Raw genomic sequence first — 13,856 nt, 5'->3', positions numbered from 1 at the left:
GAGCCAAATCTAGCAATCCTCGAAGGAACTTTAGGGCTCTGAGAAGCATAACGACCAGGGACCGGTAAATCCTCTAGGCCGTCATCACCATTGGTTTTACTGTCTGCATCAAGAATCCTAGGACGCGAATGACAACGAATATTTATATAATATACTTCACTGTCACTTTAATCTGCCAAACTGTCTAATAAACTAATCACTACGTCATCTTTTTTATTAATTTTGTAGTTTTATTTTGTCAACCCAAGCGAAAGCAAACATCGAAAGTGATATTGGTCGACTCAGCCGAATACAGATGTCGGTCTCAATTGAACTTGAAGACAGTGCTCGTCTTTGAGTAGAATTATAATTTTATTTTAATGTATATCATCAACAGTGAGAGAGCTTGTCTTAATTTTCTTGATAATAAGTTAAAAAACAATAGAAAAGATTTCACAAAAGCCTTTATTTAATCTCATTTCCTAAATGATTCTGTAGTAACCATGCGGTGAAACAGCGGCAAACTTTGCATTTACGAATTTGCAAGATCGGGACAAAAGCTCAAACTTCGGCCTCTGATTATACATACTAAATTCGTAAATTATTCTGATTTCAACAAGGTTTACACCCTGTTGTGTTGTCATTTGGTATCTGCTTTTGATACCAAGAGCTTGTAGTTTGTCGAGGGAGAGAAAGGAGGTAGAGAGGGAGTTGGCCCGGGCTCGGCAATGGCTCTTGGCGACCTCGAGTGTACCTAAAAAAATTTTTTTTTATTTACAAAATATCATTTTTAGTACACTTAAAAAAAAAAATGTTTATTCTTACTACGTGAATATATAGTCTACTGATCAAATAGAGACTGTGACAAAGAAAAGGTCAAACAGAAAAAGAAAAGAAACAGCCATGCAGACGGTAGTTTCTTTTTTGCATTTTGGAATTTTTTGGTTGGCAATGGGTCATTGTTTGCAGTAGGTTATGTGACGGCTCTTATCAGAGGATTTTTTCTGAACCTTATAGAATAGCGTAGAAAGTGCCAAGTTGACGGACATTTTTTGTATGTTTGTAAAAAAAAAAAAAAATTCTTGCTTTTGGGATATTTTCCATAGTTTGGACCACAAGGTTTTTCATAGGGCTAGTTATATCTAATTCTCATTAGATGGCTTTTGAATCTTCCAAGATTTAGGGAAACTATGAAAATCTAGTTATGCTTTTTCTTGCTTACGTCTATGTGCTAAATAGATTGCATTGGCAAAGTAGTCCTAAATGTAATTATTCTTAACTAGCGAGCACTAAATATCTCATTTGCTTATAGATATATTGGCACGGTAGCTAAAGCATCGCCCTTTTAAAACGCTACTGAACAAAGTACTCTGCAGCTTTTCAAGACAATTGATAAGAAAAGCATTAACGATGGTTTCAAAAAGAAAAGATCGCTACAACACACAAATAGTATGGAAATATTAAATATGTAATTTTATGTACTTTTATTTGTGATAAGTTCAAAATACACCATTTACAATTCACAAAAGAGGACTCAAGCCCTAGAAAGTTTTCTTTTTTATATATATATAATCAAGATAACTCTACGCATTTTTTCTCTGGCACGAATGAAAGAAAACTAAACTTCTTTGTATCTTTACTAAAGAAAGATAGAAAAAAATCCTTGCCCCCTCTCCCTTGTATTTTTGTGCATTGGTTCAATTATCTAAAGGGATGGACAGACGTAATTTGTTTCAAGCTGAAAACCACTGTATTTATTCTATACAGGCATGTTTTACGAAGGCTTTCGAACTAGGATTTCTTTATGGGATCAAACTCATTATAAGTAAATTTATGCTATTTTTAAGTTTGAGAGATCTTAAATTCAATTTAGAATATTTTCGATAAGAGATTTGTGAAGTTACTTACTTACTCGCTTGATATGCTACTTTATGGCTTAGCCAAGCAAATCGTCTCGATTGAGCGTCCGTATTTCGGGAATTTAAAATTATTTCCCGAGTATGTGCTGGGGAAATAATTGGGAAAATTTCAATGGAAAAGCCGGCTTGTTCTTGAGAAAAGCGGGCTCACGTCTTTCTACCCTCTTAGAATTAAAATAGATAAGGAAAATATGCCACTTAGCGCTGTTGTTAACCCTGCTTTGCGCCGTTTTTTGTTGTGATGAATTTTTAGTAAAAGTGCTCTCCAGACCTGGATCTAGGCTGTTCTCAGGGGGAGGGGGGTAGGGCAAACGAAGATTTGCGGAATCCTGCCCCACTGTCAATACTTTAAATATTAAAATTTTCGTTTTGAGTGAAAGTGGAACGTATTGCATGGGAAAAATAATGGTATTGTATGTATTTAATACATAATAAACAATCAAGAGAGATAAAACTCTACAAAAAGAAAACTTAAAACGAAGTCTCGTTTTAAGTTTTCTTTTTGTAGAGTTTTATCTCTCTTGATTGTTTATTGTCATGTCTGGCCAGTTCGGCTTAAGAACTTTCATTTAATACATATATGCTATTTATCAAAAGCTCTAGTTTTATTAGCTCACAATGTATTCTCACTACTTTTGAAAGTAGCCGATCATTAGTGATTAAAAAAAAAAACTTCACTCTCTCTCAAATATAGCCTAAAGCCTAAGCTTTTAAAAATTGTAGTGGGTTAGGTTAATTGAAATCAAAGCCTAACCTTCATGAAATATGTATGTACCCAGTACAATTACCAAATACTTTTTTTGTAACAAACTGTAAGTGAGGAGCAACTCGGCCCAGTAGTAACCGTCACTCTAAAAAATGAAATTTTGACAACAACAGATACATCGAAAGAACTTTTTTTTTGTTGATTCGAAATATATAAAAATCATAAGTTTAATGTTGCCCGTCAAAAGTGAGAAGACTGAAAAAATGTGCCTGATTTTTGAAAACGTTGGAAACACCTCGAAAAAGTCAAGGGATCTTAATGAAATCCTTTGATCTAGGATGTGAGTTCGTTTTCTCTAGGGGTGATGGCAACAAACCAATGGTTATAAAAGATCGGGAGAGCCTCATTCAAATGAAAATTAGAGTTCTAGCGCCACTTTTAAGTAACCAAAATGTTTTTGGGTAACTAGCCCCTCTTTCACGCCCCCTTTTCTCCAAAGACATCTGATCAGAATTTTGAGAAAGACATATTGTTCAGTATAGTTGAACATTCCAGCAACTTTGCATCTTGGGATGATATGACCCCCCACAGCCCCTGGAGCCTGGGAAAATGAAGTTGGTCCGTCCTTTATATTATAGTATTTATTTTTGGGAAATATAAATACATTTTTCGGAGGGAGGAGGGCAATTTTAAACGGGGGAATCTTCCGTTGGTAGGATAGTTCCCGGAAGGTTTTTCGATGGAAGATTTACATGCGGGGAATGTACCTGAATTTATGATTGGAATTCGTAGAATTTGTCTTACTTTCTCTTTTGTGACTCAATATTAAATATGAAGAAGTTCCACACGCCCAGGGGAAATGGAATTCCTCGGATAGTTTTCTTTTTTTTTTGGTTGGGGAGATTTTAAGCGGCGGGAATTTTCCATGAAGGAATTCTTAGTGTAAAGATTTTGCACAGAGGGTGAGGGGGTGAATTTCTTAGCATTATTTGAAAACAGTCAGAAATTAACGATAGAATTTTTTCAGCTACTAGTAAGCAGCAACAATGAAATTCAAAACAAACAGAAGATATTCCATATATGAGGGGGAATACTCCCTGACTCTTTATACTAAAGTTTGCTGCAAACTACACCACCAGTTGACATGTATTATCTACCAGCTAACTATCATTAACCAGCACAAAAAGTAATGCGAGTGCACTAGGGCCGTATCAAGGGGGGGGGGCAAAGCAATCTAAATAGTAAATTATAAAGAAAAATTTTCCTAAAGGAGAACTAATTTGACGTTTCCAATCATCTAAATTATAATGCCTGAATGTTTTGTCAAGCTTAGTTACACGTTGTTAGAACACTCTTGATTTCCTTATGTTTTGCTTTAAGGATTCATTTAAGTGCTGAAATGACAGATTGATGTACTGGGTATGGGTGAGGCTTCGACGACTGTCTGTTGCCCAGCTAGAGAGGTATACTAGGTAGGCTCTCTATTAATGATTTTAGGAATTTCAACGGGAACCATTTTACGAAAATGAAGAGGGGCAACGATTTTACCATTTTTAATATAGACACAAAGAAACATATTTCTCAAAATCCATGGAATATGTTCCAGCATACGTGTTTATTTACATTCCTGTAGTTCTATTTAATCAATTACAATAAAAGCCTTATTTACGTATTTACTCCATGCTGCAGTTTTGAAATGAAAGTGATAGGCATTAAGCTACAGAAACTAACTTTAATTGTTCTCAGGAATCGGGAACAATTTCTTCCATCTTAGCGTCTGAAATAGGTTCTTTTTTGTTTGGTACAAGAGAACATATTCCAACAATTTAAAAATATAAGTTAATTTAGTGAAGGAAAAAAGAGTTGTTAGAATTGTCCTTTCCTCTGGACATATTCTTTTTTTTTCTAGGCCATGGTACGTTTTGCAAACCAAGAACGAAAGGAATGTTTTCGAGACCAAGAGCGAAAGTAAAGTTTCAGTACCACTGGAAAGAGATGTTCCCGTGGGTGGAACCAGTTCAAGAAAATGAATATGCTGCTAGATGTATTCTTTGTAGTTCTGATTTTCTCGTGGATACGATGGGTCGTCGTGCGCTCAAAAGTCATGCGAGGGGGAAGAAGCACAACTCATTATTGCCACTTTTACAGTATTAACTACAAGTTCAAAGGGACTTTTTCAAAGTCGATAGACTCATTGGCGCTATTGCCTCGTTTCAACCTCGTTTATAGTCTCTTAATACAGACTAACGTGATACATTTTTCTCTAGAAAAATAAATATGTGGCAAGGTCGAAATTCCATGGCGTTTTTATTAATGAAGGGTCTTGCTTCATTGTTATATCCTCGAAAGGCTGCACTAGTCTACAACTTCTGTTTCCTGGTATTGAAGTCGCAAAAGAAATAAAACAAAAAGTTCTTTAAATTTTTACAATGATTACTTGAAGTTTCAAGGAAATGGTTTCCAAAATACTATTTATCACACTTATTTGAATGTCATTTAGTGAATTTCCACAACTATAAGTATTAAATAAATAATGTTCTTTATCAACTGTTGGATTTTAATTATTAAGCCAAGAGAGTGATTCCACAGATTCTTTGATAATTTCTTTATTGATTTTGTGCGTGAAGCCCAGTTGACATGGCTTATGGCAAAGCGAGATAATTAAAAATCCTAGAATGTAGCTAGCCTTTATTTAGAAAGAGTTTCTTCTAAGCTTTAAAAAAGTCTTATTATTCTAATTAAACGTCCCCTGTGTTTCAGGAGTCGATTTTAAAGAATTGGTACAAAAAGTCAGACTTAAGCGCAAAGAGCGAGGTAGTGAGGAGGTGGCAACCCCTCTCGTGTATGTAAAGATTTCTGTTCGTTTTAAGTTTTGAAGTTACTCCTTGCTTTCATTTGAAAAAACTGTTTTTTTTTAATTTAATTTCTAGTGGTTTTTAAATAATGCCCGAAAATTCAGCTCCTGTCCAGGGAAATTTCTTCCCTCCACGGGAAATCTCTCCAACGAAAGTTCTTCCCACGTCAAATCCCCTCCCCAGCAAAATTGTCCCCATATAGCTCTATTCTAGCTGAAAATTTCTCGTAGATGATTCCGGGTGAAAAATTTTCTCAGCGCACTTTCATTTGACTTTAATTTTTTTTTCATGCCAGAAATCGCCTCCTCTGTGTAAAATTTTCCGGCAAACACCCCTTACCTCCCTCCATCCTCTAGTAGAAATTTGCTCCCGAAGAAAATTTCCTCTGAAGAATTTGTCCTGTGGAAAACCCCCCTTCATAGGGAACGATAGCCTAGAGATTTCCAACCAGGTAAAATTCCCCTCCCCCCGGACAATTCCCCTTAACATTTACACATTTAAAATTGAGTCGGCAAAGAGAAAGTAAGAGTAATGACGCCATAGGCACTTTAATCACACCCACTACTCCTTTCTTTCTTTAACGATTTAAGCTGAACTGCGAACTCCTCAAGACGCAGGTGTATGTTACGTCGTAGGGAATGTTTTCTAAGAGGTGGAGGTGTATGTTACCAAATAGTTTCTTTTAAAAAACCTACGCGAAATCAGGATTTCCTTGGGTGTTATGTTTAAACACCTACGATGGTAAGGGCTTTTTTACTTCAGGATTTCTAAGATTGTTCTTTAAAAAACCTTCAGGGGGCCCGCTAAATTAGGATTTCCTTGTGTTTTACCTAATAATTTCTTTTAAAAAAACCATGCTAAATCAGGATTTTCTTGGGTGTTATGTTTAAAAACCCACGGTGGTCAGGACTTGTTTACTTCACAATTTCTAAGATTGTTGTTTAAAATCCTTAAGGGGGGCTGCTAAATCAGGATTTCCTTGTGTTTCACCTAATAGGTTCTTTAAAACCGACGCTAAATCAGGATTTCCTTGGGTTTTATGTTTAAAAACATACGAGGGCCAGGAAAAACCTTCAGGTTCCGCCACCAAATCTAGGTTTCCTTGAAAAAATCTTAAGGGGGCCCCTAAATCAGGATTTCCTTGGGTTTTGCCTATTAGTTTATTTGAAAAAAAACCTACGCTAAATCAGGATTTCCTTGATTGTTATGTTAAAAAAAAACTTCGAGGGCCAGGAAAAACCTTCAGGCCCCACACCAAGTGTAAATTTCCTTTTAAAAACCTTCAACCCTCTCAAGCAAGGGCATAGTCCTTATATCACCTCAATATATACTTGCATATCAGCCAATTTGTTGCAGTGAATACTCCGCCATTTTCTATATGGAGAACCGTTATAGACTATTGATTTTACGGAACAAAGCCTTCAAAGCACGGAATTTTTTTTTAATCTGCTACAATTCTAACGGGGAATTGAGTAATTACATCGTTCCTGGGGGTATAAAAACGGGTATCGAATGAATTTTCCCATCAGTCTTCTATTAAGTTTTGGACTTAACAGAAAAAGGTTTTCTAAAAACAAATATGTCTGAAAGATACCAAGAGGTAAGCCTCTCATTCTATATACCCTCCCATCAAAAAGAAGATGTGCATACCCTAATTTGAGCTACTACAATTCTCTGCATTACATAAACATGTAAATACCCATCCCTCCTGCTATTGCATTGTTCTTTCAGTGATAAATTAATCTCATTTTTATCACGTTAAAAATATATGCTTGTCTCATTTACATTTCAATGTGTCTTTCACTATTCTAGCAGAAGATTAAATTCCATAAACAGCTACTTCATATGGAAGGGCTCGTAGTTTAAAATTCATAAGGTGCTCATTCGATTGGTAATAGGAAGTTTTAGTGCCCTTTTTAAGAGTCAAAAGTGATCGGAGGGCAACTAGCCCCCCAAGCCCTTTTTCTCAAAATACATCCGATAAAAATTTTGAGACACTGATTATGTTAAAAATAGTTCAAAGATCATATAACAAAAACTCTGGTTGACTCAACTCCCAGGGCATGGGGGCAGGCGTTGTAATTTATGTCCTGAGGGTATATATGGTTCTTATTGGAAGGATGCTCGTATTAACTTCCGAGAGGGCTCATTTGATTGGAAATTGAAAGTTTTAGCTCGATTTTTCAGAAGAGTCAAAAGAGATCAGAGGGGAACTAGCCCCTACACGCCCTTTTTTCCTCAAACCCATCCAATAAAATCTTGAGGTAGCCGTTTTGTTAAAAATAAAGTTCAAACATCAGATAATAAAAACTCCGGGGTCGACAAAACCCACCAGGAATTGGGAGCAGGGGTTGGAAGTTATATGGTTCTTATAGAAAGGATGCTTGTGTAAAGTTCAGAGATGGCCAATTGATTGGAAATTGAAAGTTATAGTTCACTTTTTAAGTGTCAAAAGAGATCAGAGGGCCACTAGCCTCCCCCAAGCTCTTTTTTCCCCAAACCCATCCGATAAAAATATTTAGATGGCCATTTTGTTAAAAATAGCTAAGAGTTGACATCAGATAATACAAACTCAGGATCGACACAAACCCCCAGAGCCCCAGGGCAGTCGTTGTAAAAGTTATGCCCTTGGGGCATATATGGTTTTTTGTAAGGGAGGTCGTATGAACTACAGAGGTGACTCATTTGGCTCGAAATCGAAAGCTCTGGTCCACGTTTTATGATTCGAAAGGGATCGAGGGTATATACTCTCCCTCTCCCCCCACAGACACACAACTTCTTTTCCGCAAATGTATCCGATCAAAATTTCAAGCTTGCCAGTTTGTTTGAAATAGTCCAACTATCAGACAAAAAACTTCAGGGTCAACACACCCCCCTCCACTAGACCCGGGAAAGGGTTGTTACTAATACCTTGGGGTATTCAAGTTTTTATGGAAGAAGTGGTCCTATAAGTATCGGAGGAGGCACAAATGATTATAAACTCAAAGTTCTAATTATCTTTTTAGAGTCAAAGTGATCCGATTGCAACTAGCCCCCCCCCCCTTCGCCAACCCTGCTTTCTCCAATTGTGTCCGGTTTTTTATATAGCAGTTTTGTTGAAAGTAGACTAAAGATCATATAACAAAGACTCCATGGATAAAACAGTCCACCAAAACCAGGGGGCAAGTGTTAATAGTGACGAAAACCACACGCCTTTCCATAAGAAACATCAAAAACAAGAAGAAACATTGGGGATTCTTTTCATAAGACGGTGGAATTCTAATTTGAATGAATATTTCGGCCCTGTGTCCTAGAGCTGTCCTCAGAAAACAAGGGCCGTCCGGGCAAGCGTTGTAAATTATGCCCCGGGGGAATATAAGGTTTTTATGGAAGGGACGGGGGTTTAAACTTCGGAGGGGGCTCTTTCAACTGTAAATCAGAATTTCTAGTACCCCTTTTAAGAGTCAAATGTGGCCGGAGGGCAATAGCCCCCCAAGGCCCCTTTTTGCCCAAATGGATCTAATCAAAATTTTGAGTTAGCCATTTTGTTCAAATGGTCCTAAATTAAAATTGCTACTATTTAGGGGTTGAGAAATCCTCCATAGCCCCCAGGGAAAGGATTGTAACTCATGTAAAGTGCCCATTAGTAATGTAAGTTTTTTATGGAAGGGCTGGTCGCATCAACTTTGGAGAAGGCTCATTTTGTCGGAAATTGAAATTTTAGTTCTTTTTTAAGTGTCAAAAGTGATCAATGGGCAATTACCCCATGCCCCACTTTCCCAGAGGATATTCGGTCAAAATTTCGAGATAACCGTTTTGTTCAAAATAGTTCAAAGGCCAAACAAATATGTTTTTGGGTTTGAACCTCCCATCCCCGGGGAAATGGCTCTGAGTAACGGAACTTACTTATTGTTACTTTGGTACCTTGTTTACCTTGATACCTTGTTTACTTAGATGCTTTCTTTGCTTTGATGCTTTGGTACTTAATACTAGGTTTGATGCTTTTATGAAAGACTGATATTGAGAAAAAGCTATTTTGAAGTAAGGCATTTTTTAAAAACTTGAACCTTTTTGCAATCAAAAACGAGCAAATTTATTCTAAAACTTTCCTCTGAAAGAGAAGTTTTTCAAAGAAAAGTAAATGCCATATTAAACTTCAGATCAGCAGATACAAATACCTGTTAAAAATCAAACTAGAAACGGCAAGGAATTACTAATAAAGAATAAATGAAACCCAAAACAGGCAGAATAAAATAAACAACCTTAGCAAACAAACATACAATAGGTAGTAATATAGATGAATGAATAAATATTAAAATAAATTGAATGTGCAAATCAAGCTTGAAACGAACAAAAATTACTGCAAACAAGGCATAAGCCTCCTTCTCTCACTGTTCACTGTTGAAGTTTAAAACCTACTGCCTCATTGGCGTTTTACTGAAAACCATACGTGTCTTGAACAGTCTTGGAAAGTACAAATAAAATCAAACTGAATGTTTGATATATAATGATATAAATTGTTGAAAGATAATCATTTGTAATGTAATACCGTTCTCAGTGAACTGGTAATGACGGAGTAGGCTTTAAACTTTTACAGCCAAGGAAGGGGGCAGAATCCAATGTTTGCAGTGGAACTATATTTGTCTTGAAGGGTCTTGGAAAGAACTAGTAAAATTAAACTGAATATTTGACATATAATGATATTAATTGCTGATAGCTCATTCTTTAAAAATTTAATTCTACTCTAATTTGTATGTTTGTTTTCAGTGTTACAACATTAAAAGTACAAAAGAAAATATTTTTAATATAATTTCTTTTTAGTAAAGCGCCAATGACGCAATAGGCTTTAGACTTTTACAATGAGAGAAGGAGGCATAGCCCAATCTCTTGTTTGCAGTGATTTTTGTTCGTTTCAAGCTTGATTTGCATATTTAATTTAAGTTTTCGCTCGTTTTAAGATTTAATTATTCATTTGTATTAGTACCTATTGTATGTTTGCTTTCTGTGATTGTTTATTTAATTTCTGTTAGTTTTGGGTCTCGTTTATTCTTTAATATTAATTTCTTGTAATTTATTCGTTTATACTAGTACTTGTTGTATGCTTTATTGTTATGATTATTAATTTAATGTCTGTTCGTTTTGAGTTTCATTTATTCTTTAATAGTAATTTCTTGTCGTTTCTAGTTTGAATTTTAACAGATATTTGTATCTGTTGATCTGAAGTTTAATATGGCCTTTACTTTTCTTTGAAAAACTTCTTTTTCGGAAAAATGTTTAAATTAATCATAAGAAAAGCCATGATATGGGTGGTAATTTAAACTGCTGGTTATTTTTAAGTATTATAATTTCAATTGTTGGAATGTCAGTTTAACTTTATGTTAAATGAAATTTCGAATAGATATACGTAGGCTTCAAAAATGAAAATAATGCTACAAATCATTTTATGCTGTCTAATTTTATTTCATATGAAACGTGTTTGATGAAATTTGAACATAATGTAAACATTTTATTTTACGCTTTCCAAAGTCTTCAGTGTCTTTTACAAGAAAAAGTGATTCAATCATTGACGAATCTAATGGACAGACTTGGATGACAACCCAGTCAAGTGATATGGTTGCCTTGCCTGGGTTTTTCTAAAATTCTATATTATGATGTTGCAATTATGTTGCATACACTCAGAACACTCGCAAAAAGCAGTTTAAGTAAACAGTAAAATAAGGAATCTGGTGTGTGCAATTTTTGGCTTTTTGCGATAGTGGTTGTTTTTCTTTTTGATATCAGCAACCTGCTGCCAAAACAAAATTGTACCAATGGATTTTGAAGTAGTTTTTTAGACCATGTCATGCAAGTTTGTGGCTTATAATTTTAAAGCTCTTGATTAGCGTGTAACTACTTCATTTCTTCTGTTCTATCTAGTCGTAATCTTGTCAACTTCGCTTTAACCTTATGATTTTTTTGGCCTTGTATCCCCTGAGGTTGTGATCATTTTAAAATTCGGCCTGGACTGTGCTGAGTTGGAGGCAGAAAACAGCCATCGACGCTACATCATACCTTCCATTAAGAGGCTGGAACTATGCATGCGTGGAGGTGAAACCGGTCCTATTTGTCCTATTCTGGATCTTCTGGAGTGGTGCCAACAGCGTTTTCGAAGCACCAGCAAATAGCGGACATCCATATTCAGCTGTGGGTCTGATGCAGGACTTGTATGGTGGTACAACCGAGCTGGACGAAAGAAGGTTTGTGCAGTGAAGTTTAACTCCCAGCTTTCTTGCGCTGGAGGTTAACAGCCGATTAAGAGGGTTCGGGTTACTCCAAGATAGATTGGTGGAGAAATGAATCCCCTGTAGACGAATCTCGGCAACTCTTGTTATAGTTTCATTTTGAAAATGAAGCTGGGGTGTTCAGGTGGCACCATTTGATCTGGTAAAAAGAAGCTTCTTTGTTATAGCTGCATTGAAGTTGATCATCCATGCATCAGACTACTTTTCGATTTTAAAAAGATCCATCTGTAGGGAAAGGGAGGCTTATGTTGGGTCATTGTGTTTTGGGACGGCCGAGTGTGTCGTGGTATCGTCGACAATGCGATGCAAAGGGCTTGTTACGTTGTCTGCCATGTCATTTATGTAAATGAAGAAAAGCGGAGGTCCCAAGATACTGCCCTGGGGAACCCCTACTTTCACTAAATCTTCGCGAGAAATAAACCCGTCGAGGACAACCCGTAGTGAACGATAAGAAAGAAAGCTCTAATTCAAATTAACAGATATCCATGAACACCGTACGCATGGAGTTTCTTTAGTAGACCATGGTGCCATACTCTGTTGAAGGCCTTAGCAATGTCAAATGACAATAGTCTAATGTCGTACTCTATTGCCCCAAATTCGATCCTCTCCACATACTGAACCACTAGGCAGTCTAATGTTGAGGGTTTCTGGTGGAATCCATATTGGCGACCGCCTAGAAGGTCGTTTGATTCCAGGAACTGTTGACAAGTTTTATTAGACACTCTCATAGATTTTGCCAACACAGGAAAGGAGGTTAATAGGCCTGTAGGAGCCCACGCTCGTTGTATCGACTTCTGAATTTAGGCTAGGTATGACATGGGCGAACTTCCATGTTTGTGGAAAGGTTCCAGAAATTAAGCTTGTCCGGGAAAATAATGACAAAGTTCCAGCTAGTTTAGCACTGCAGGATTTTGAGTACAACATTTGCTATGTTGTCAGGATCTATGGTTTTGGTCTCATAAAGATGTCGCTCTGCGAGGGAGGGATCTTAGGGGCAGAAAAATTCATACGATCCAGGAGAGTATTGGTTTGGACAGAGAAACTATTGTTATTATTATTATTATTATTATTATTGTAATTATTATTATTGGTATGGTCAGAGAATAATTTTGTTATTGTCAATCATAAACAGATAAAAAAAAAACTTTGTCGGGTGGTTAACCCGACAAAGCCCTATACATCTGTTGCCATGCATCGTTAGACAGGAAACGGTGCCACTTGCCAACGCACCTCATTGCCCCATCTTTTACATGGAGGTGGTGCCCCATAATTGGTTAGGATTTGGCATAAGTGCCTCCCATCTTTCAAAATGTGGATGGCCCTTGTAGTCTTAGAATTTAAGCTTGAAGATTCTGCACTTTGTAGGGAAATAGACTCAAATTCATTTGAATAATTTGTTGCATAGATCTGTTCGAAATATTCACTTTCTGGGACTGTGACTTGTCCGGCGGACTTGTGAAACGATTATCCTAACCTCGAACATGAGCCAGAGTTTTTGCTGTGCGTTTTGGGCCATAATGATCTTTGTTATCGTTGATCACATTTCCAGTGTTTCTGAACTTTCTGTCCAAACAAGTGGTTGTATGATGAGGGAGAATTTTCTTCTCAGGATACTCTCGTCAGAAGTGACTCTAAAAAAGGTTAGGTGACTGCCGCAAATATGGTTCAATAATCTTTGTCCAGTCTTCTACAGCAAAGATCATCGAAGTGGTTCATCTTGATATTATAAAAAAAACTTACATATCTGTTCTGTAGCTAATCGGAAAAGAAGGAATAATTTTTTCTAGAAAATATGAATCAATACTTTTTATCCTCTTTTTATACCCCAACCTCTATGGTTCAGTTGATAAAGGCCAGAATTCATTCTATATTTTGGATTTCGTGAATGCTTTCTTTTAGATGATGTTTTTGAGAAATTGAATCAATCATGGTCTTAAGTTACAAATAAATGATTTGACACAGTATATAAAAATATTTCGGATCACCTAGAATGAACTTTTTTAACATTAAGTGTACCCAATTTTAAAAAGATAGAATTAATAGAGCTTTATAAAATCGGCAACAGTTTGATGGCTGCACTCTCAGCATGTCTAAAATGCTGTCCAGCTGTATCATTGGTTGGGGATAATATTACGTG

At 36.4% G+C, this 13,856-nt stretch overlaps 1 protein-coding gene and 1 long non-coding RNA gene across 14 annotated transcripts in view; one reads left to right on the top strand and one right to left on the bottom strand.

The window, feature by feature from the left end:
* LOC136030606 (uncharacterized) overlaps positions 1-13,856 on the bottom strand; it is a 311,523-nt gene that overhangs the window by 202,511 nt on the left and 95,156 nt on the right. The gene's annotated exons all lie outside the window — the stretch shown is intronic.
* The window catches only part of LOC136030519 (modifier of mdg4-like), a 66,950-nt gene that overhangs the window by 31,515 nt on the left and 21,579 nt on the right, over positions 1-13,856 (top strand). Inside the window, exon 6 of one of the 13 annotated variants that reach the window (XR_010618337.1) lies at positions 4,514-5,154. The exons of 9 other annotated variants lie outside the window; for them this stretch is intronic. Coding sequence is in view for 1 of the 4 variants with exons in the window: in XM_065709638.1 (XP_065565710.1) it covers positions 4,514-4,758 (245 nt within the window). In the remaining 3 variants the exon portion in view is untranslated. Of the gene's footprint in view, positions 1-1,291; positions 2,286-4,513; positions 5,156-13,856 lie in introns of those variants that run through there. 3 more of the 13 variants (XR_010618332.1, XR_010618335.1, XM_065709638.1) reach the window with 3 other exon arrangements.

The sequence above is a fragment of the Artemia franciscana genome, chromosome 1 (genome assembly GCF_032884065.1).
Source record: "Artemia franciscana chromosome 1, ASM3288406v1, whole genome shotgun sequence".
Taxonomy (NCBI): domain Eukaryota; kingdom Metazoa; phylum Arthropoda; class Branchiopoda; order Anostraca; family Artemiidae; genus Artemia; species Artemia franciscana.
This window is presented reverse-complemented; position numbering and strand designations above follow the sequence as displayed.